The sequence below is a fragment of the Zalophus californianus genome, chromosome 16, assembly GCF_009762305.2.
Source record: "Zalophus californianus isolate mZalCal1 chromosome 16, mZalCal1.pri.v2, whole genome shotgun sequence".
In the NCBI taxonomy this organism is placed as follows: domain Eukaryota; kingdom Metazoa; phylum Chordata; class Mammalia; order Carnivora; family Otariidae; genus Zalophus; species Zalophus californianus.
The window spans coordinates 16909611-16934107 of record NC_045610.1 but is presented as its reverse complement, the minus strand read 5'-3'; the positions used below and the strand labels follow the sequence as shown (position 1 = coordinate 16934107).

At 38.3% G+C, this 24497-nt stretch overlaps 2 protein-coding genes across 7 annotated transcripts in view; both read left to right on the top strand.

Moving 5' to 3' along the window:
• The window catches only part of EFCAB5 (EF-hand calcium binding domain 5), a 184872-nt gene extending 175826 nt beyond the window's left edge, over nt 1-9046 (top strand). For both annotated transcript variants that reach the window (XM_027624634.1, XM_027624633.1), the window contains one exon: nt 8503-9046. In XM_027624634.1, the coding sequence (XP_027480435.1) occupies nt 8503-8696 (194 nt within the window). In that variant the 3' untranslated portion in view covers nt 8697-9046. The remainder of the gene's footprint in view (nt 1-8502) is intronic.
• Nucleotides 9047-14943: 5897 nt separating this feature from the next.
• Nucleotides 14944-24497, top strand: part of NSRP1 (nuclear speckle splicing regulatory protein 1) — a 50669-nt gene continuing 41115 nt past the window's right edge. Inside the window, exons 1-2 of one of the 5 annotated variants that reach the window (XM_027567957.2) lie at nt 14944-14992; nt 16179-16272. In XM_027567957.2, the coding sequence (XP_027423758.1) occupies nt 14973-14992; nt 16179-16272 (114 nt within the window). In that variant the 5' untranslated portion in view covers nt 14944-14972. Of the gene's footprint in view, nt 14993-15435; nt 15577-16178; nt 16273-24497 lie in introns of those variants that run through there. The other 4 variants (XM_027567959.2, XM_027567961.2, XM_027567960.2 and 1 more) reach the window with 4 other exon arrangements.

Genomic DNA, 24497 nt, shown 5'->3' with positions numbered 1-24497 from the left:
TTTTATATTCTGGTGGAATTCCAGGCAGCAGAATCCCACCTTTAGATTGAGGCAGTCATCTCTGGAGGAGCATTGGGCAGCTTTGTTCAGCAGGCTTGCCTTCCCAAGGCTGTGCCATTGCACATGAATGTTGCTGACATACTTTCCTGTGGGGATCCCAGTGACGCCAGTGACCGAGACAACTGTGCACGTAGTAGAGCATCAAAAGCAGTCCCAGGAGTTGGCCTCTTCTACCCGAAGACCCACGACCTGACCACCTTCTCAAGGATCTAGTCTCCCCCCTCCACTTTGGACCTCTGCTGCCAACCTTGCCTGCTCTTTCTGTAGAGTGTCCCATACCTGTCCCATGTTCCCCTCCCAGGGGGTTTGGACAGATGTTGTCTACTAGGAAATGTTCTCAGACCTAGAAGTGAGAAGAATGCTGTCTCTCATTTCAAGTGTGACCAGAATCACTTTGCTCTCTAGAGCCTGTATTTCTGGCCATACTTCTTCCCCATGCCTAAATCCAAGGGTCTCTTAAGTCCACAGGCACTGGTCTCTGCAGGAGTCCCCAGATCCTTCACTTCCCCTACAAGAGCCCTAGAGATCCTCCTAAGCCAAAGCAGCCAGAACCTCAGTGCCATTACCATAAAGAAATTTACCAGCTTCCTCAAACAAAACAAAACACCACCATGATCCTCCAAAGAGGGCAATGGAGGGAGATACCCCACCATCTGAGGGAAGGACTGCCAGACTCGCAGCCCTGATTAACTCTGTCTTCAAGATTCACCTTCCCCAGGTGATCTTTTCCTAAGTGCTATCACCATCACCATGGTGGCTCTAGCAAGTGCTATTCTCTGTCTCCCTCTATTACAAGAGTGGGACAAGACTCTCCTTCATTCCCCACGGCACAGCTGAAGATGAGACAGGAACGTTCCTCAAGATTCTCCCATTTTCCCAAAATAATATGAATACAGTGCTGAATTGAATCTGCAACTGTGAGGATGTGCCTGGTTCTTTTATTTTTTTTAAAGATTTAATTTATTTGTCAGAGAGGGAGAGAGCACAAGCAGGGGGAGCGGCAGGCAGAGGGAGAGGGAGAAGCAGGCTCCCCGCTGAGCAGGGAGCCCGATGTGGGGCTCAATCCCAGGACCCTGAGATCATGGCCTGAGCTGAAGGCAGCCACTTAATTGAGCCGCTCAGGCGCCCCATGCCTGGTTCTTTTAAATGAGTCAAAGTGAAATGGTTAACAAGATACCAAGAGCATTGTTTTGTCCTATTAATTTGGACCCTCTATAGACTATCATTGGTTTGGATTTGCAGTTCTCCACTACCTTCTTAGACCTAGTTTCTTGGATGGTGATTCCTTCTGGGCTTTGTTGTTTTCCTACCTGTAGGAAGAAACCTGCCATCACAGTAGACCTGGGTTTAACAGGGAGCCTGGAGTGTGCCATTTATGAAGTGCTCACAGATGTCAAGTTCTAGAGGAGGAAACACCCATTCAGTTTCAGAATAGATTCCTTTTGTCCTGGAAAAAACCTCTTAAAGGGCCCCGTTAGTGAAGATATTGGACAAGTACTCATTCACACACTGTTTGGGAAACCATTGTAGGCTTCAGTAAAGACTCGGGGCCTGGATGCTTGATTCATTTCCCATGCGTGCAGACCGCTTCCATCTCCAGTCCAAGTCCCCCAGGGAGAAAGAAGAAAGAAAAAAAAAATCAAATAATCAATTCTCTTTTTGCTCCTTACCATTCCCTTTGATTTTAAATTTTGAAGTTTTCCAACAGTAGTTACTGAATTTAGAGAAACAACATGGTTTTATTTGTCTAGGTACCATCACTGATGCTTTAATATCTGATAAAGTCTGCTAAAAATCAGTTTAATGAGAATATTTTTTCTATTTAAGGCAAACATAATTTTCAAGATTTCCTTAACACATTTTTTTTCATTTTAGTGGATGTTAAATAATCTTTTATCATGAAGGATTAAAAAATTATATTTTTATTAAAGTATTTTAAAAGGTTGAAAAGAACTAAAAGCCTATTAACAAAAGAGTCACTAACCCATCCCTCTTCTCTCTTTTCACTGTCCCCAGTCCCCCTTACCAGAAGCAATTCTTTTTAACTCTTTTGACTGTTTCTTCTGACATCGGCATGTGTCTGTATTTCTAATATTATACAATATTGCTATCTTTTCATTCATCAGTTTTCAACCTTATCAATTATTTCCTATTACAGATGAAAGTTTAGTTCTATTATACCATCATTCTCTTATCCTAACCTCCCAATGTAACTATATTACCATTTGGGGTTAAATCAAAATGCAGTGTTTACATGATTTTGCCTATGCAAATATTACCTATAGCTGAACACTGCAACACATTTGGATTGCTCCTTTTTCACTTTGTTTTTCCTGAAGTAAATAATTAGCTTTATTTTTTTAATTGCTGGATGTTCTTGGTATTTCTTCATAATTCCCAGCCTATCCATTTGTCTTTCCATATAATTTCCCAAGAGACATTTGGGGGAAAGTTTTATCAGATAACTTTTTTAGTTCCATTTTTTTTTTCTTCCAAGACATCTGTTCTAGAGATCTTGATTCTCTTCCTACCTAGGGTCTTCCCCCACCCCAGATCTGCTACTCAGTTGCTTTCCTGAAATTCATTCTGTTGCTATCATAGGAATTTACTTTGCCTTGTTCTGAGGTAGCAGATCTCCAGTAGTTTTCTGAGAAAGAGTGGATGAATGGTAAATTTTTGAGAACTTTCATGTCTGAAAATGTTTTTATTCAGCCCTCATATTTGATTTGGTTTGCCAGGGAACATAATCTTGAAGACAATGCCTCATTGTCTTTTTCGAGAAATTGAGATTATAATTCACATACCACAAATTTCACCAATTTATAGTGTACCATTCAGTAGTTATTAGTATATTCACAAGGCTTTGCAACTATCACCGCTATCTAATTTTAGAATATTTTCATTTCTCCATGGGGCGCCTAAGTGGCTCAGTCGTTTAACATCTGCCTTCGGCTCAGGTGATGGTCCCAGGGTCCTGGGATCGAGCCCTGCATCGGGCTCCCTGCTCGGCAGGAAGCCTGCTTCTCCCTCTCCCACTCCCCCTGCTTATGTTCCCTCTCTCGCTGTCTCTCTGTCAAATAAATAAATAAATAAATAAAAATCTTAAAAAATATATGTTTTCATTGCTCCAAAAAAAGAAACCCAGCAGCACCCATTAGCAGTTACTGTCTCTAGCCCCTCTCTATCGCAGCCCCTGGCAACCACTAATCTACTTTTTGTCTCTAAGATTTGCCTTTTCTAGCTATACATTGCATATAAATGGAGTCATAAAATAGGTTGCCTTTTGTATCTGGATTATTTCACTTAGCAAAATGTTTGAAGGTTCATCTTTGTTCTATGTATCAGTACTTCATTCCTTTTTTCCGGCTGAATAATATTCTATTATATGGAGATACCAAATTTTACTTATCCATTTATCAGTTAATGGACATGTGGGTGGTTCCTACTTTTTGGCTATTGTATATATAATGCTGCTATGAACATTTGTTTACAAGTTTTTGTGGGAGCATATGCTTTTAGTTCTCTTGGGTATATAATGAGTGGAATTGCTGAGTCATATGGAAACTCTCTGTTTAACTTCTTGTGGCAATAGCTCCATTGTCTGGAGCTACTTGGAAATTTGGAAACTTCCAAGGTTGCTGTTGAGACGTCTAAAGCCTTTCTGAAACCTGATTCTGTGCATGTGACTTCTTCGTTTTTGTTTTGTTTTGTTTCTTTCCAGAAGCTGGAGAATCACCACCTTCCACTCCAAGACTGAAATTTCATAATGCTAGGCCTTGATATGGGGCTGTTTTCACCCATTGATCTGAGCATTCACTGGGCCTTTTCTCTTGTGACACTCAGGTCCTTAAGTTCTGTGTGGTTTCTCCCATGGCATCACCGTTGCGACTGCAGGCTGTGTCCTCTGCACTGCACAAAGGTGCCCTGTTGAGGAGGGGGGTGGGGGCTGAAATCTAACCAGCATTCCATTCACTCAACTGTGCGCCTTAGCTTAAGGCTATGTCTTCTTAGAGGAGGGGCATCCTTTTCTTTCCACATCTTTTTCTGTTTACCAAGCTCCACTCAGAATGCATTCATCCACGCGAGGTGTCTTTTTCTCATTTACATAAAGGTGACCTAGAAGTTGGTGGTGACCCTGCCCTCCCTTTCCTGTGTTCCTTCTTTGGAACTCCTATTATTCAGATATTGGATCTCCTAGATGAAGTCTCTCAAATCCCTATATTTTCTCTCCTATTTCCCATCTTTTTGTCTCTTTGTTTCACTTTCTGAGACATTCTGTCAACCTTATCTTCTAATCCTATTGAATTCTTGTTTCTGCGTGCTTTAATGTCTAAGAGCCTTGGTTCTCTAAATACTTGCTTTGTGCAACATCTTGTTCACATTTCATGAATGCAACGCCTTCTCTCTCTGAGGGTATTAATGATAATTCTTTTTGGAAGCTTTCTTTTCCCTGTTGTTTCTCTTTTCTTTCTGTTTTAGTGTTTTGGTCTCTGAATCTCATCTCTACGTCACACCACCGGACAACTTCCTCTCTCCAACACTAGAAGTTTGTTTCTCAGAGAGGGTAACATAGAAAGTCTCTGGGCTGGGGGACATCAGACACAGTCGAGACAGTACTAGAGTGAAAATGGGGAGAGCATGAGTGCGTTTACTGAATATAGAGACTTCTGTAAGCTTTCCCCCACAAGGCTCCAGACAAAAAGGAGAAAACAGAAGGAGCAAACAACTGATGCCTGTACATTTGGGGTATAAGAAAAATATCACAGGACTTCTATTTGTAATTATTTTATCCCACCATTGCCTAATTTCTATTTTTTGTTTTTAAATATTTTAAAATGAATAACTTATAAATAAACATATATCAGGGCTCGTGCTCAAACAGTTATTACTAATGGAGGCACATAATCAAAAGAGTTCAGAGGCCACGGCATTAAATTATGAATTTTTGTAAAGTAAATTGCATTGATTTCAATTCTCCACATTTGATTTACAGCTGTATCATGAAAACAAGCCTATACAGTGGGATATATCGTACAGAAATTTTGCTTAAAACAAAAATGAAACTAATATACCTGCAAGAACTCAATGTTCCACCTGGAACAAAATTCTACCCAACTTTGGATAATTCAAGAAAACATGTGTTTTTACCTCCCCACTCACCACCGAGTCCTTCCTGATAAGCTGGAAGCAGCACTCTACAGTACATTTTAGACCACATTAAATTAACAATGACATATTAAGTGCCCGACTTCCATGGCAAATATGAGTTTTCTGACCTATATAAAAACTGAAATATGCACATATGTGCTCTTTGCAGTATACAATGTGGCATGGACATTCAGCTCATTGCATGTGGCAGTAACGTTAAGAGGTAGCATAGGGTATATAAAGCAATAGAAATAAAGGAACTAAAACTAAGAACTAAAGATAAGGAAAGGAACATTCAAGAAATACTGCTGATCTTGGGTTATTAGTTGAAAGGAGTAGTTAACACTTTAACTTTGGAACTTGATGCTTAATTAAGTACGTCATGATTTTTTGCTTTACCCATCTTTCTAATTGTAATTCCCCAAAGGATTTAACTAATCTAGTGTTAAAGCAGTGATCCATAATGGGAGTTTGAGTTAGAAATATCCGAGAACATCCCAATGTCTTCAGCAAAATCAACTCCTTATGTAAGTTTGATTAAACTAGAACCTACAAAAATACCATAAAATGTTTCTGAGTTAATAGGTTCATAAACGGATTCGAAGGTTGACCCAGCAATTCTTTTAGCTCAGATGTCTTCAAATAATTTAGTATAACCTTCACCAAGGCAAAGCAAAAAATATATAATTTCTTATGGTTAGAAAAGAAACAAAAGTCGTATATCTGCTTGAAAGGATTACCACCCCTGTGCAATCTGACGCTGCCGTCTGCCAAGCTGCAAAATCTGGCATCTCTCCACCACAAGAGGGCAGTAGCGCTCAACCGTCGTTAATGGAAACCCAACAGAGCCAAGGAGGCTTCATTAGAGAAATCGTTAACAGCCAGTTGTTAACACATCAATCTCTCATTGGAAAACGCAGGCAAACAGGAACCACAGCCCAGACAGGTCCAGAGCTTCTGTCCCCGGTAACAAAAAGACAGGAAATAAGCAAAAGGGGCTTGTGAAAGAGAGCGCCCTCCCTCCCCATCCTCGCGTCCTTCAATCACCGTGGAGATGGCCGACTACCTTAGTAATGGCTGCAGATAGGGGTCTGTTTCATTTGGATGTTCAGATAAGCACACTGTGGCAGGCATCAGTGGAACACAGCTCTTAATGCAGAGTTGGGAAGGGCAGGATAAAAACCGTTCCGTGCAGGCAGAGCTGATATCTCAGAAAATGAATTAGGATTGGTTTTAGTAATGAAACCTGGCATAACCTTTAGATTCATGACATTGGAACATTAAGATAATCAAAGTAATCTTCGCAACCTATAGCATTACCTTGTAAAGGTTCCAGGAAGCTAATTAATACAAAAAGGGGTCAATTATAACAACTGCACCTCAATATTTTAAGTATGTGCGTTCATTGGTCTAGTATTGCCCATAACTTGAGATGAATCAGGTATTTTTAATGTGCCCTCATGACCAGCATGTTTTTGTTTTTATTCATAATTGTCATTTATGTTACTGAGCTATTACCTGAAGACTTTTAATATTTGAAAAACCTAACTTAATTATTCCATAATTTAATGTTGTTTCAACATTTATTGAACAAGTACAATTTAGAGAAAAGACAGTGCTTCTGTGTGTATTAAAAGAGAATTTTAGAAAATTGTACCCCCATGTTTTAAAGTCACCCTCAAATAAAAGTAGAGACTTTTGAATATTTCCCACTTTTTATGTGCCTTTCATATCTCATTTTGTACCTTTTGTCATAGTCAAAACTTCAAAACCATAGAAAGGCTAAATCTAATTCAGGGAATCTTGTTCCTTCATAGAAAGAAGGGATAGAATACAGGGAAATAAAATACGTTCTGTCATCCTGATACCCATGAGGGACATAATTGTCATTGTTGTTAATGAGCCATTGGACAGAAGATGATATTTAAAAACTCTTATTCAAGTATAAGTATCATTTAATGGTTTATTCAACTCAAATTAGCAAACATTATTGAGTTAGGCACTGTGGTAGACAATAGGATTAACAAAAATGAATAAAACATCGAGCTGAGGGTGAGAGTCACCTAAAAGAAGGTAATTAATATTTTTTAGCAACTACTCTGTAACAGTTTGTTGCATATCTTTTCTCATTAATCCTCATAACAATTCTGAGGTATCATCCCTGTTTATGGAAGACGAAACAGGCTAACAGCAATTAAGGGGACTGCTCAAAGTCACAGAACTAGTTGGTGTAGAGCCAAGATTGGAACCCAGATCTGTTCAACTTTCAAAGCATGTTCTCTTTTCATTGGACCATTCTATCTGAATAGTAGCGACTGACTCCTGGGGAACAGGAATTTTTATAAATGGCAGTTTAATCATTTACAATTTAACAAATGAAACATCATGGTGTGCAGTCATTACATATTTTAAAATAAAATTTAATTAGGAAATATTTTAAACATAGAAGTTAGAGGGGCGCCTGGCTGGCTCAGTCCAAAGAGCGAGCGACCGGACCTCAGGGCTTGAGTCTGAGCCCCACGTTGTGTGTAAAGTTTACTTAAAAAAAAAAAAAAAGTTAGAGACTAACACCTGTGTAGTCGTTACAGAACCATATGCTATATTTAATCTTAACGTTATGTATGAGTCAGACACTTTTAAAGAAATAAAACATTATAGAAACAGTTGAGACTTTCTACCTCTTCTTGATTCCATTCTCCTTTCTTCCTCTCTAGAGATAACGCTATTATGAATTTGATGTTTATCAGTTTTATGCATGATTTCTTACTCTGACTACATGCTTATGAATCCATAAACAATATAATATTATTTTGCAGGGTTTTAAATTGTTTTAGTTGTATCCAAACGAACATTTTTTTAAAAGATTTTATTTATTTGAGAGAGAGAGAGAATGAGCCGGGAGGAGGGGCAGAGGGAGAGGGAGAAGCAGACTCCCTGCTGAGCAGGGAGCCCAACTCCAGGCCTGATCCCAGGCCCAAGGCAGCCACTTAACCGACTGAGCCGAGGCACGTGCCCCAAGAACACATTATTTTACAACTTACTTTTTGTGATAATATGTTTTTGAGATTTATCCACAATGGCCTATGCAGCTCTAGTTCTCTAACCATAAAATGCTACATAGTATTATATGAAGGTACCAAAATTTATTTATCTCTTTACTTATAATTACATAAATAAAATTCTGCTATGGTTTTGACTCAAAGCATATCTGACCAATTTTCCTCATAATAGTGGAACTTGTATTTTAGTAATAAAAGTATAAAACTATCCACACTTTTATTTTTCTCGGTACAGATCATTCTCGAATCGAAGTATGGGAATTTGGTAATACTGTCATCGAATACCTCTACCAGTGGGCACACATCTGTTTAGCTCTCATGGAGCTAAACAAAAAACCAAGTAGTGCTCTCGCACCCCCGTTGCCCTCCAAGACCAACTCCCGTGTGTATGCAAAAATGCCAAAGGGAACCGTGCCAGGAAAATGTTAATGAATTAGTACTGTATTTAGGATATTTTTGTCATGTTCAGTTTTGTTAACTATAAAATATTTTCAAATGGAAAGAAGTGCCACATAGACATATCCGGCTCCTAGACATTTACCTCAGCACTTTCTAAAACGAAAAACGCTACTTAAGGAGAAATTTGATCTAAAAAATATCCAATGAAGGTAGCCATAACCAAATGTATGTTACAGAATATACTTAAAAGTTTCCTTTTAGTTTTAACTTTGTATCTGCCATGGGACTATTGTGGTTAATCGGGTACAGTTATTTTAATTCTTTTAAGGTACAAAGTAAAGACTGAGAATTTAAGGGGGAAATGGCAGTTTTTACATTAAAAGGGTACCAAGTAATAAAGATTTTAAAAAATGAACTGGCAATTGTTTTTCTACTTTTTCAGAGACTTAAGTGAGCACCCCCTTTTCCCTCTCCCCATCTCCGACTCACCCTCCCCACTCACTTTAACAAGTTATTTCAATGAATAGAAATTCTGGTGGGAAAATGTCCATGACTCATGGAAAAAAGAAAACACCTTTTTTTTTTAATAACAAAAACCTCTCAAGTTCAAGAACTGCAAAAAGAATTTATATTTATTTAAAGCTTATTATTACAGCAAACTTTACTGCTCTTTTGTGAGATTTCATCTTTGCAATAAGATATCTGATGAGAGTCCATTTTTAATAAAAATTTGGGAAATTAAACTTCATTTTCTTTATTTGGTTGACAAAATGTGATGTGTTCCCAACATCTTATAATTTGAGATTGGAGGCCCCTTCTTAACCTTTTCTGATAAGATGGCAGTGTTATTACCAGTCCTCATCTCCTGGATGCCCAATTTTAACCTATAAGCCTATTTCATATTTGGAAGAGGGCTTTTCAGGGCATTTGCAACAACATTTCTAGGAACAATGTTCTTGAAGATATTAAACTGATAGCCACATATCCTGATGGCTTCAGAACAAGCTTACAGAGTTCACTGTGCATACAAATGGCATCTTAGGCAGTGAGGAGAGGACATTTTTGCAGAATGCCAACTTCTTAACCAAAGTTAACTAAATGGCATCTAGCTTGAAAACAGATATGATACATTTGCATGGATTTTAACTCATTTGAAGTACTTTCACACACAAGCTCATTTGATCCTCCCAATAACCTATAAGGTAGTCAGTCAAATATCATTATCCTCACTTTATAAGCGAGGACATAGGCTCAAACAGTGAGCTACCTAGGTCAAAACAGCTAGTAAGAAGCAGAAGGGCCTAGCATCCATCTTTCCTAATTTTTGCCAGCACCTCAGACATCTCACTAACACTTTTCAACCTTTATCGGGCTAACAACCATGCTATCAGCCTTGTGGAAATTACTTTAAAATTAAGCAACCAACAAGAAAGATTAATTGGATTTATTTAACCATCATTCAAGTAAAATACTATCCCTTAACACCAGGAGCTTACTTTAGTGAAGAGGATGTTATTTATACTTGACAAAAATTTAGAGACAGATTTATATTTAAATCTATTTATTGGATAGATTGATTTGAATAATCTGAATAGATTGAATTACCTATAGTGACATATATTTCAGAAGCTTAGACTTGATTTAGATTTTTTGTTGGCTCTCTTTCCTGTAGCTTATGGGTAACAAGGACACTGCATGGTGTCGACCATCCAGACCATTTTCTTCGTTCTTTCTTTTTTTTTAATTTAAAGGAGATAGAAGTTTATTGAATACACTGTAAAGACCTTTCTCAATAGATAATATCAATCAATTAAATATTGCCTATTTCTTTGTCCTTAGGCATGGTAATTATCCTCAGAGGTTGTTCCATCTCCTACTCATTAACTGTATTTTACCTTTCCTCAATCTACTGCCTGGGCTTAGATTGTCTTGCCCACAGAACACAACTAGTAAGGCACCTCTTGGTGGCCATATTTTGTTCTATGTGACCCTGACTCTTCAGCCACAGCTTTTTCAATTAGGGTTGACCCCTTGCCAAAGGGAGGCCAATTTGTGAAATGGCCTAATATTGAAAGTAACCAAACCATGGATAAACGAAACTGGGAAACAGCAATAGGAGCAGTGTCTAGAAGGATAGTAAGTGTTTAGAGAGGCCAAAAGTGTCATGCCAGGCCTTAAATTAAAGCAAATTGCCTTCCAGACAGTACAAGTTAGCAGAAACTGTTGGTAGAGAAAAAGTTTAGAGAATGGGTAGTTGGTTTGGGACGAGAATGCACAAAAAGGGAGGGTACAAAAAGCAGCAGAGACTGAAAGAGTAAGGAAGTAACATAAGTAACATTAATGTCAAAAGATTAAATGGAAGATCCATTAGCTTGGATGCTGAGGACCCTACAATCGCCTTGCATCCAATTCTAGTCAACTGCTCTGTTCTTGAGGTCTTATTTCTGAAAGTCTAAGATAGAATTCTCTGTTGTGTAACAGTCAAGAATATGGTGGTGATGATACCATCTTTTATTGGCTTACCCTGCTTCTGTCCTTTCAGCACCTTCAATTAAGTTCCCAAACTTGGGTTCAAAACGTTAGGAGGCTTCTCTGTGTCTCTGATTCTTGCTGCAGGTACTACCATTGCTGCAAACTCTGCCAAGTGTTTGAAGAACTTGAATTCTCTGAAACACTGCATCTGAGAAATCAGCCTTCTACCTTTGGGAAAATCTCACAATTGCTTCACTGCAACATCCCAAAGGCAGTGGGAGAATACAGGATTCAGTACACCAATTCAAAAGCTCACATTATATATAGCATATTGAGCTGGGTAATTTTGTGTAACTAATTCCGCATTCAGTCTCTTTAAGCAAGAAGCAGTCTTTGGCAGGGGGGCTTTATTTTTACCCTTTATTGATTCTTTTTCATTTTAAGCAAAATAACATAAGAATTGAAAGAGTCATCCTGTTATACAAGGTCTTTTAAGACCAGAGAATTTTTCTTACTTCTAAGTCAACTATTTTCAATTCCTTTACCTCAGGAATTAATACACAGCCCACAGGCTAAATCCGGCCAGCTGCCTATTATGATAAGGTTTTATTAGAAAAGCCATGCCCAGCGGTGCTTGGCTGGCTCAGTCACTGGAGCAAGTGACTCTTGTTCTCAGGGTCCTGAGTTCAAGCCCCACATGTGGTGTAGAGTTTGATAGGAAGGAAGGAAGGAAGGAAGGAAGGAAGGAAGGAAGGAAGGAAGGAAGGAAGGAAGGAAGGAAGGAAAAGGAAAGGAAAGGGAAGGAAAGGCCATGCCCAATTGTTTATGACTGCTTTTGCACTACGAGGGCATTGTTGAGTAGCTACTACAGCTACTAAGACCCTAAGACCCACAAAACCTAAATATCTACTATCTGACCCTTTGCATAAAAAGTTTCCCAACCCCTATTTTGGCTTTCATTTTGACATGTACCTCCACAGTGTGAAATAACATGCTGTGTGGCTACATTTTTTTTTTCCTGATTTAAGCAATATTTATTAGCCTCTCAGTATGCATTACAAAGATTTAGCTTCTTCCCCAGTATGTGTGTTCACACACACAAACACATAAACATTTCCCATTCCTCCATTCATTTCAATATATTATATTGTAATTTTTTTTTATATTCAGCGTTTGCATTATCATGACTATGTATGCTATTTAGGGCTTAACCATGTAGTAAATTACAATTATTTTCCTTTTCTGAATATCTTTTCACTTTCCCTGGAGTTAATGTCAAAAGAGTGGCTGGAGTGACCATAATAATAGCACACAAAGTAGATTTCAGAGCAAAGAATATTACCATGATAAAGAAGGTCATTTCATAATGAAAAATAGGTCTCAGTTAATTAAGAAGTCATAGCAATCTTAAATATTTATACATCTAATAACAGAGTTTCAAAGTACATGGAGCAAAAACGGATAGAACTACAGGTCTAAAGAGACAGAAGTAGATTACTGGTTACCTAGAGTCAAAGGGTCTGGGGTAAAATGATTGACTGATGGATATATGCTTTTCTTGGGCATTAAAAGCATTCCAAAATTGATTGTGGTGATGGTAGTACAACTCTCTGAATGTATTAAAAACCACTGAACTATATACACTTTAAATTGGTGAATTGCATGATATGTGAATTATATCCCAATAAAGCTGTTTGAAAAAGAATGGCTGGGGGTGCCTGGGTGGCTCAGTCGGTTAAGCATCTGACTCTTGATTTTGGCTCAGGTCATGATCTCAGGGTCATGATACGTGAACCCACAATGGGCTCCACTGCACTGGGTGTGGAGCCTACTTAAGATTCTCTTGCTTCCCCTTCCTCTGCCCCTCCCCCCCTAAAAAAAAAGAATAGCTGTACTAGATAGAAATCTGACCTACACAGAGATGGTAAATATGTGGGTAAACATAATATTTCTCTTATTTTAAAATAAGTTCAAATTATTGTTTTTGAATAATTGCTTAAAGCAAAAATAACAATTTATTATGTGTTTATAAACAGTTAGAAGTAAAATGTGTGGGGCGCCTGGGTAGCTCAGATGGTTAAGCGTCTGCCTTGGGCTCAGGTCATGATCCCAGCGTCCTGGGATCGAGTCCCGCATCGGGCTCCCTGCTCCTTGGGAGCCTGCCTCTCCCTCTGCTTCTCTCTCTCTCTCTCCCTCTGTCTCTCATGAATAAATAAAATCTTAAAAAAAAAAAGAAGTAAAATGTGTGAAAACAGTAACAAAGTCTAAGAGAAGGAAAATGGAAGTATATTTTTGTAAGGTTTTTTAACTATACATAAAGAAGTATATTCTTACTTGAAGACGGACTGAGATAAAGATGTAAAATGAGGGGCGCCTGGGTGGCTCAGTTGGTTAAACCGCTGCCTTCAGCTCAGGTCATGATTCCAGAGTCCTGGGATGGAGCCCCACATTGGGCTCCCTGCTCATGCAGGAAGCCTGCTTCTCCCCTCTGCCTGCCGTTCCCCCTGCTTGTGCTCTCGCTCTCTCTCTCTTGCTATTTCTCTCTGTTTGTCAAATAAATAAATAAAATCTTTAAAAAAAAAGATGTAAAATGAGAAACTCCAAAGCAACACCTTAAAAAAAATAAGTATGGTTAATGAGCCAACAAAGAGGTTGCACATAAAAATCTTAGGCTAAATCATAAAAATTTCTTGATTAATCCAAAGAGGGAAGAAAAAGCAGGGAGGGTTAGAGAACAAAGAACACATGGGGAAATAGAAAAACTGCAACCATACTCATAATCACTTTAATGAAAATGTTCTAAACACCCTAATAAAAGAAATCGTCATATTAGACAAAAAAAGCAAGACCCAATTATATACTATCAACACGGGATCCACTTTGAATATAAAGACACAAATAGATTAAAATAGGTTAAAAGTAAAAGGATGGAAAAAGATATACTATGCTAACAATCAAAGCTGGCTGTATTAATATCAGATAAAGTACGTTAAGAGAAATAAGAGAATCATTTAATGGTATAGAGATTAATGCAAGAGGACCTAACAGTCCTAAATGTTTATATACCTAATAACATAACTTCAAAATAAGAGAAACAAAACTGACAAAATTAAGAGGAGAAATAGACCCACAATTATATTTGGAAATTTTAACATCCTTCTGTCAGTAACTGAAAAGATACTTTGGCTGCTATAAGACTAGCTTGGAATGGGCCAAGTGCTAGTGAAGGAACAGACGGAATGTGACTAGATTTAAAAATATACATAGGTCATATGTGATTTTGATTTCTATACCCAGTATTACCACGATGTTATTATTTCGTCCAGTGAGCATAGGTCCAGTATTAACGTATAGGTTTTCATCTTCTGCCAAGTTACCCCGAGCCAGGTATACTCACACTGAATACCTCGGCGGAAAAAAAAAATCGATAGCCTTAGGGCAGTGTTTTTCAAACTTGACTGATTATCAGAGTTACCTGGAGGGTTCGTTAAAATTCAGATTGCTGGAGTTCCAGATGCAGTAGGTGTGGGAAAGGGCCAGAGAATTTACATTTTTAACAAATTCCCGGGGTTAGCTCCACACTTTGGGAACTACTGGCCTAGAATTCTGTCATTCCCTTCTTCCCATTAATTTCAAGACAGCTAGTTCGTTTCCAAACAAAGCCGAAGGCGGTAGGACTCGGCTCCCTACAACGCATAAGCAAATCAAAAGAGCGACTCAGCCGCTACAAGTATTCCAGGCCTCCCAAATCCGCGCGAGAGTTTACGTGACGACGTCGGCGTCGGCGTCGGCGTCACGTCGGCGTCGGCCACGTTCAGCGGAGACGGGAGCAAGATGGCGATTCCGGGCAGGCAGTGAGTGATCCGGGAGTTAGGGTCAGGCTGGGAATGGAAAATTACGGCGACTTTGTCTTTGGCCGAGGAGTAAAAGTGCGCTGGAAGTGAAGGGGCTTGTGTCGTCAGGGATAGAGACGGGGGAAAAGCGAGAGATCCTGAGGAACATATTCCCCTCCCCCACACATTTTCCAGGATGGAAGCCCGAAGTTTGAGGGAGAAACTTGTGAGGAAATAAAGGAAGTTAGGCTGAGGGGCAGAGAGCGAGACTTTTCTATTTTCCAAAAGCTCGGTCTGAGGCCCCTCAGTCTTGCTTCCTACCCCGCGCTTGAGTTTCTCCCTGGTTGGATGCTTTCATGGGCAATGAGAAGAGAGACAATTCCTGGCTTCCTTAGAGGGCCTTGTTCTTGGCGGCTCAAGTCCTGATTCCCGCCCTCCTTTCTTGTTTTAGGAATGTTGTGCTGAGAAGCCACAGAAAAGGGTAGGCATATAGGGAATTGGGGTATACATTGCCGCAAGAGAGACAAATGTTGTGTGTTCTTGAAGTTTTACCATCGATGTGTAATCCTTACTTCCCATGATCTCGGCATTTTAAAGGCCAAAACGTAAGAAACTAAATGAGTTTGATCTGATGATGCTTCTCTGAGATGCTCCAAGACAGAGCAGATGAGCTCAATAGGGTGTAAATGGGCATTTGTCCCATGGCTACTTGGATTTCTCAGTTAATGTATCTTGTAAAAATTTTTCGTGGGTGACAAAATCCAGTAACTTACTTAAAACTATGTAAGTACCCAGTAGGGACAAAGAAAAAATAGCTATTTTCTTGTTCGACCACACAGATAATTTAGTGTTTTCTAATTTTTAGTGGGCACAAACTGAAGCTTTCCACTAACATGTTCTTTCTAAAACATTACTATTATTATTTCACCATCTAAAACATTTCTGAAGTCTTCAATTACTTCTCTTTGATTAAAATGGTATTTGAGTTTGGCCCTTGCGTGCAAATAATTGCTTAAAAGTAATACTTATAAAATCTTAATGGACATTAGAATATTGAGATCACTGAAAAGCAGAAACAATGTTATATGTTCATAAGCAATATGACATGTTTTGACTTGGTAGCTTCATCTGGAAGAGGTAGTGAATGTATTATTTTTTAACATTTAAATATAATGGTGTAATTTCTATTTCAAAAAAAAAAATGCAGGTATGGGCTTATTTTGCCAAAGAAAGCACAGCAGTTGCACCCTGTTTTGCAAAAACCATCAGTGTTTGGGAATGATTCTGATGATGATGATGAGGTAAGGGAACCTATGTTTTTCTATTGCATTGTTGGAAATATATAATTTTTTAAATTGAACTTGTGAATTTGATGTCTTTGCTTGCCTTAGTTATTTGTCATTACAGTGTTATCTGGAGTATATTATAATTTACAGAATTATCAAAAGGAGTATTTAAAGAAAGACTTCTCACTGAGTTTTTTTCTTCATAAGTGGTACGTGGGTAATCTAAGATTTTTTTTTTTGAAGTTGTGAATTTCAGTTATTTCTAAGCAGTTATACAAAGTTGTTTTAGATAGCTAATACTGATGTGACAAAATTGTTAGTGTGAAGATCCCTGAAAATGATCTTAATAAAGATGTCACCAATTGCCTAGAAATTTTTGTTAGCAAAGTAGTTTTTTCTAAGACTACTTTTGTGGTTATTAATTGTCTGCTAAATGTAATTGCTTGTAATTATGGTAGTGCTTGAAGTTACCATTGATAGTACTACAATAATATCTAATATGAATATTTTCTATTTTAGCAGCCAAAACAATGTTTTCCTGTGAAACGTAGGGCATTGGGGTATACATTGCCGCAAGAGAGACAAATGTGTGTTCTTGGAAGTTTTACCTTACAGCAGAAACAAACCCAAATGTATGCTTATCTAATACTTGAGTCATTTTCTGTATTTCTAAAAGAGTTTTGCATCCGTTAATCTGGTACTTCCTTTGTTCTGGAAGAAAGATAGCTTCTCTTTCAGTTTTTACTAAGATACTTCTTTGTTTTTTGCTTTCCTTCTTTTGAAGAAATTGGCTCCAGATGCAGTCAGTCTACTTCCCTATATTCTGCCCCAGACCACTATCACATTATGATTTTGATTTGTATTTCCCCAGTGGCCAGTGATGTTGGCCATTTATGTATCATCTTTGGAGAAATGTCTATTCATATCATTTGCCTATTTTAAAATTGGATTATTTGTCCTTTTACGAGTTGTAAAATTTCTTTATATATTCTAGATACAAGTCCCTTATTAGATATAATTTGTAAATATTTTCTCCCCTTCTGTGGGTTGTCTTCACTTTCTTGATAATATCCTTTGAAGCACAAAAATTCAATTTTGAGAAAGTCTGGCTTTTTTCCATAGGTTACTACGCTTTGGTGTCTTACCTAAGAAACCACTGCTTAATCCAGTGTCACAAAGATTTGCACCTCTGTTGTAGTTTTACCTCTTAAATTTAGGTCTGTGATCCATTTTGAGTTAATTTTTGTATAGGATATGAGGTAGGGGTCCTACTTTATTATTTGCATAGGGATATCCAGTTGTCCTAACATCCCATTTGCTGAAGACTATTCTCCATTGAACTGACAGCACCCTCATCGTTTGTTTTAAATACAAATATATATTTTTTTTAAATCACCTACCGTGAACTTGCTTATTCTGTAGTTTCATATCCAGGCATCCCATGTAATAACAAAGCGAAATATTTGAGAAGGATGGGTGTATACAAGTGATCTGGAAAGTTTACACACATTATTGCTCTTTCTTTTCCATTGTGAAATGAGGCTGGTGGACAGTGGATACACTAGAGCCAGAAAAGCTAGGGCTAGGCCATTTTGCTTTTTCTTCCTTCCGTCTCTCCCTCCTTCCCTCCTTCCCTCCTTCCCTCCCTCCCTCCCTCCCTCCCTCCTTCGTCTCCCCTTCTTTTACATATAGGGACTTTAATGCAGAGAATTGGCTACATAAGTAATAGAAGACTTAAGCCAAAAAGAGGATGGTGAAGCAGCCCAGAGATCAGCAGTAGTAAGAAAAAGTAGTGATAAATGGAGGGATACAGGTAGGATATAGGTCCTGGTGGCCAAGGGATAGGGTTACCTGGGAACTAGTCTTCCAGAAGGAGGTGAAGGCACTGGAAACATTAATGTCTTCTGTAGGTAAAGAAAAAGGCGGAGAGGAATACTTTTATTCCCTTTCTCCCACCTTCCAGTATATCATCTTTGTTTTCCACTGGTAGAGCTCAGCCAGAAGCCAACTGACAAGAAAGCTGCAGCTTAGTTCTTAACGAACAAAACTGTTTTTTAGTATAGTATAACGTCTTACCAATAAAAAGATCAGTCTGATGAATTCCAGCTTATCTTCATGCTGAGAAGTAAATTTTTTAGTTAGATATATTTAAATATTTGAGGTTTGAATACAAAATCTCTTATTTAAAAATTAATCAACAATTTAAGCAACAATAAAATTATTGGTGCTTTGGAAAATACAGAGAAAGATATTTTACAGTTCTCTTCCTAAAGAGGGCATTATATATCAGGAGAAGAGCTGCTACAAAGCAAATCCATTGTTATTTACAGCAATTCAGAAGCATTTAAGAACCCAAATTTAATGGGCGCCTGGGTGGCTCAGTTGGTTGGGCAACTGCCTTTGGCTCGGGTCATGATCCTGGAGTCCCTGGATCGAGTCCCGCATCGGGCTCCCTGCTCAGCGGGGAGTCTGCTAATCTCTCTGACCCTCCCCCCTCATGTGCACGCTCTCTCTCTCTCTCAAATAAATAAATAAAATAAAATAAAAAAGAACCCAAATTTAAGATCAGACTTTCCTTCCAGTGGTCCAGCAGATGGGGCCCTAGCAAATGAATTCAATTTTAATATGTGCTTATATTCAGAGTAAGTTTAAAAGTGGGAAAGTGGTATTTAAATAGTTCCTCTTTTAAAAATTATCAGATCTTATTAGAAATAATTAGTTTTGGGGCTCCTGGGTGGCTCAGGTCATGATCCCGGGGTCCTGGGATCGAGCCCCGCATCGGGCTCCCTGCTAAATGGGAAGCCTGCTTCTCCCTCTCCCACTCCCCCTGCTTGTGTTTCCGCTCTCTCTGTGTCTCTCTCTGTCAAATAAATAAATAAAATTTTATTTATTTATTTGACAGAGAGAGCAGGAGCACAAGCAGGGGGAGTGGGAGAGGGAGAAGCGGCTTCCCGCCGAGCAGGGAGCCCGATGCGGGGCTCGATCCCAGGACCCCGGGATCATGACCTGAGCTGAAGGCAGACACTTAATGACTGAGCTACCCAGGCACCCTAATAAATAAAATCTTTTAAAAAAGAAAAAATAATTAGTTTGTTCAAAGGTAGAGGAGATGGGAGTTTTTACCCTTTATGAGTAAGAGGTTTATATTGTGTACAAATGCTGCTGTCTAATCATAAATGTTTGAGTGGTTTTGGTGTGATAGTAATGTGTTTATTCCATTTTTTCCAGTGTATCCTCTTCCAGTCTCATTGCCACCACCCTCATTACTTAGATTATTTTAATAGCTTTGTAACTAGTTTCCTTATCACCTGTCCCCTTAAATTAATTTGAAATAATGTTGACAAGATTGATCTTTTTCAAGCACAGTTCTATTCACTTGTAACTCCCTTGCTTTTGAACGTAATTGTATTTAAAATCTAAATTGCTAGTCCTGACATTGAAAGTCTTCACTATGCTTTGGCTTCAAAATGCTTATTAGCATTTTTTCCTAACTGTGCTCCTCTGTGCAGAGCGTAGTTTTGTGCAACTCAGCTTTTCATCACAGTAGAAGTCTCCCCATTCTTCAAAACCCATTGCAGAAGCTGCTTCCTTCATTTTCCCCAGTGGAAGCAGTCTCACTCTTTTTCTGTCACTCTTCTTTTCTTAGCACTTAGCTTTTTATACCTTGTGTTGTAAGTTATTTGCAGACAAGTCTTGTCACTGTACTAGAGTTTGAGCTCCATGAGTTAGGATCTGGATATTTATGCTGATATGTGTACTACAAGTAAAATTAGTATTTACTCGGATGTTTTAGTTGTCTGTATTGTATAGAGCCAGGTAGTAGATGTTTGGGCTTTGCAGGCCAACTATTGAACTTCGCTCTCACGGTGTGAAAGCAGTCATTAGACAATATGTAAATGAATGAGCATGACTAATTATTCTAATAAAACTTCATTTACAAGAAGAGAGGGGGCTAGATTTGGTCTAACTTGCTGACCCCTGGTCTACACAGTTCTCAGAAGTACTTGTGATAACTACTAGTATTTCACAAATGTTACAAGATGGTCAGTGACTAAAACAGATGTTGCATGACAGGTTAAACAAGGAACTTCCTTTTAGATCTCACTACTAAATGCTTGCTCATTTTGCAGAGCACAGTGACTTTTCCCTTTAATTGTGGCAATTGAAATGCTTATTTCTAGACAGTATTCTTGTAGGATCCTATTTTGCACAGTAATTCATAATGCTATGAAGAAGTATGATCAATACAACCTGAAAGTTGGGGTACCTGGGTGGCTCAGATGGTTAAGCGTCTGCCTTTGGCTCAGGTCATGATCCCAGGGTCCTGGGATCGAGCCCCACATCGGGCTCCTGGCTCAGCAGGGAGCCTGCTTCTCCCTCTGCCTCTCTCCCTGCTCATGCTCGCGCGCTCGCTCTCTCTCTCTCTCTCTCTCTCTCTCTCTCTCTCTCTCTCCCCCCGTCTCTCTCTCTCTCTCTCTCTCTCTCTCTCTCTCTCTCTGTATCTCTGTGTCTCAAATGAATAAAAATAAAAAAATACAACCTGAAAGTTGATGCAGTTTTGTCTTTATCCAAAAGCAACAATTTTCAGGTTGGATAAAGATACAGGACTCTTTGATCTTTTCACAGAAGTATTAAGTTAAACTAGATAGCAAATGTTTATTAACTTAGTTTTTCATAAATGTATCAAAAATGTCAGATAATGGTGGATGATAACAATAAGTTGCACTTTGAGTCTCTCAGAAAGCCGTGGTATAGTCCTTTTACAGGTTAAGCATTCGTTTTCATAAGATGTAAAGCATTTATAAAAACACTAATACTCAAGAAAAATGAGGAAAACACATTTATAGACAAATACAGAAGAAATAGAAATATCCATTAGACATTAAAGATACTTCATCATAGTATATTTAAGAAATGTAAATTAGGACAACGGTGAGCTGCCATTTTTACTATATTAGCGAATACTTTTAGAAAATGGTAATGGCAAGTTTTTGGTGAAATGGGCACTCACACTTGTGTTAGTGTAAATTGATGCCCCTTTTTGGAAAGTGGTTTTGCAATTTGTATCAATCCTTTAAAAGTTAAGTGTAAGTGTGTCAAAGAATAACTGCCTGTATTTTCTCTTCTAAAATTCTCTCTTAAAATTATCAGAAATTTGTATTAAAGATTTATAGGTATTCAAAAATCTTTGTTTATGAAAGCAAAAACTTAGAACCAGTCCAGCTTTCTACAATAAAAGTATGGCTAGGGGCGCCTGGGTGGTTCAGTTGTTAAGCGTCTGCCTTCGGCTCAGGTCATGGTACCGCGGTCCTGGGATCGAGTCCCACATCGGTCTCCCTACTCAGCAGGAAGCCTGCCTCTCCCACTCCCCCTACTTGTGTTCCCTCTCTCACTGTGTCTCTGTCAAATCAATAAATAAAATCTTTAAAAAAAAAAGTATGGCTAAGTGTGGTGCGATAGATATATATATATATATATATATATATATATATATATATATATATAAAATCGTTACAGATAAAATCAAAGGAAAAAAGAATGCATTTCAGAATATTAATGGTAGTTTCCTTTGTGTAGCGTACTAGTGAATGGTTTTTTACATTTTTGATGTATTTTCCAAATTTTCCACAATAGTTTCATAATTGAAAAAATATATTTAAAAAAATTAATGGTGAATTTGATAAGCATTTTCCATAAGATTCTTAGATTTTAAATCATGTTAAAATATAAAAGGAAATAACACATTTCATCTGATAGAAGGCATAATGAGACAGTGAGTATTGGAACTAAAAAGCATGAAGTAAGGTGAAATAAGCAGAATACGAAATTGAATATATATGGTTGTAGAAAGCTATATGTGCATGTATAAATAGAAAAATAAATGAGGGGCGCCTGGGTTACTCAGTTGTTTAAGCGTCGGCCTTCAGCTCAGGTCATGATCTCAGGGTCCTGGGATCAAGCCCCGCATCGTCGGGCTCCCTGCTCAGCAGAGTCTGCTTCACCCTCTCCTTCTGCCTCCTCCCCCCTGCTCATGCTCATGCTCTGTCTCTCTCTCTCAAATAAAATCTTTTTTTAAAAAAAAAAAGTAAAATAAATGAAACCCGTTATTTTTTTTGGATGACAGCATGTGGTTTTTTTTATTTTTGAAAAAATCATATATATTATTATCGTAATTTCGAAGAACAGAAGGAAATGAGTGCTTAAAAAAAAAGATACCCATAATTGTATATTCTTTTTTTTTTTTAAAGATTTTGTTTGTTTATTTATTTGACAGAGAAAGACACAGCGAGAGAGGGAACATAGCAGGGGGAGTGTGAGGGAGAAGCAGGCTTCCCACCGAGCAGGGAGCCTGATGTGGGCCTCGATCCCAGGACCCTGGGATCATGACCTGAGCCGAAGGCAGACGTTTAATGACTGAGCCACCCAGGCGCCCCCCATAATTGTATATTCTTGAAGTTAGAAACAGTAGTAAGTAACTGGGTTACATAGTACACTTTCAGTGCTTTCTCCACTTTAATTCCAATTTTTCAAAAGCATTTTCTAGAAAAGTAGTCTTCATAGGTCTGTCTGAAGGAACTAATCTTATTTTAGTTGAAAGCCGGTTTGGTTTGCTAATGGTAAGAAAAAGTTAAAGTATTAATCTATCTCAACATAATAGTACATCTGAACCAATAAAGTTTCAATTGTGGTTTTTCATCAGTTACAATTACATAATTTTCTATTTCTCTAGATCTAGTCTGGTATAGCTAAAATGACAGTTTTATGTAAACATGACAAAGCATATTACGTATGGAAATGGCAGGAAATTTACATTATTTTAATGATTAAGAATTTTTTACACTCTACTAAAATGAATTCCTGGTAAATTCATGATACTGAATATATCTAGCAGCAATATAGGCAGTAAGGAATTTAAAGTAGTTGTGCAGTTTTGCTAAAAATGCATCCCTAGACTTGCTGTCCACAAGTGAAACAGAAGCATAAGAAAATGCAAGAGGACTGGGCGCCTGGGAGGCTCAGTCAGTTAAGCATCTGCCTTTGGCTCAGGCCATGATCCCAGGGTCCTGGGATCGAGCCCGTGTTGGGCTCCCAAGCAGGGAGCCTGCTTCTCCCTCTCTTCCCCACTTGCGCTGTCTCTCACTATCTCTGTCACTATCTCTGTCTCTCAAATAAATAAAATCTTTTTTTTTTTAAGATTTTATTTATTTGACAGAGAGAGACACAGCGAGAGAGGGAACACAAGCAGGGGGAGTGGGAGAGGGAGAAGGAGGCTTCCCGCGGAGCAGGGAGCCTGATGTGGGGCTCGATCCCAGGACCCTGGGAATCATGACCTGAGCCGAAGGCAGACGCTTAACGACTGAGCCACCCAGGCGCCCCTCAAATAAATAAAATCTTAAAAAAAAAGAAAATGCAAGAGGAGAGAAAAAGCATTAAATGATGGCATTCTGTTAGCAGTGGGAGAGATGACAGTTCTATTCTTATTTTTTAAGTAAGCTCTTCCCCCAGTGTGGGCTTAGATCAAGAGTCCCTAGGTCAAGAGTCACATGCTCTACTGACTGAGCCAGCCAGGTGCCCTGAGAATTTTCTATTCTTATTTTATCTTCTGGTAGGTGGGAACATTAGAGAAGTAGCTGAGAGAACCCAGATGATGAAGATGAGATGGAGTAGGAATTTTTTTATCTTTTTTTGGGAGGAAATGATGGTATTTAATCATGAGTCCTTGTAGATGTGTAAAATTGATTTGTGAATCTATGTTTAAATCTATGCATTTTTAGCCAGATTTGGCACATGGGCGACTTTTTAAAAGTCTTCTTTGGTCTGAAATATAATGCATAAGCATTATTGTATTTTCTAATTTCAGGGTTTTTCGTTTTGTTTTATAATTTCTGTCTCTTTATTGGTATTCTATTTGATGAGACATTGTTCTCAGACTTTAGTTCTTTAGATGTGGTTTCCTTTATTCTTGGAACGCATTCTGTGTATGGATCATTCTTGTTTCTTTGCATGTCTCTTAATTTTCGGTTGGGAACTGAAAGTTCAAAATACTACAGTGTGGCAACTCTGGAAACCAGAGCCTTTCCTCTTTCCAAGGTTTATTGGCTCTTTGTTTTTGTTGTTGTTTGCTGTTTTTTGTTGTTTTTGTTTTTTTTATGTAGTGACTTTTCTGAACTAATTCTTTTTTTTCTTAAAGATTTTATTTATTTGAGAGAGAGAGAGAGAGCACATGAGAGGGGGAAGGG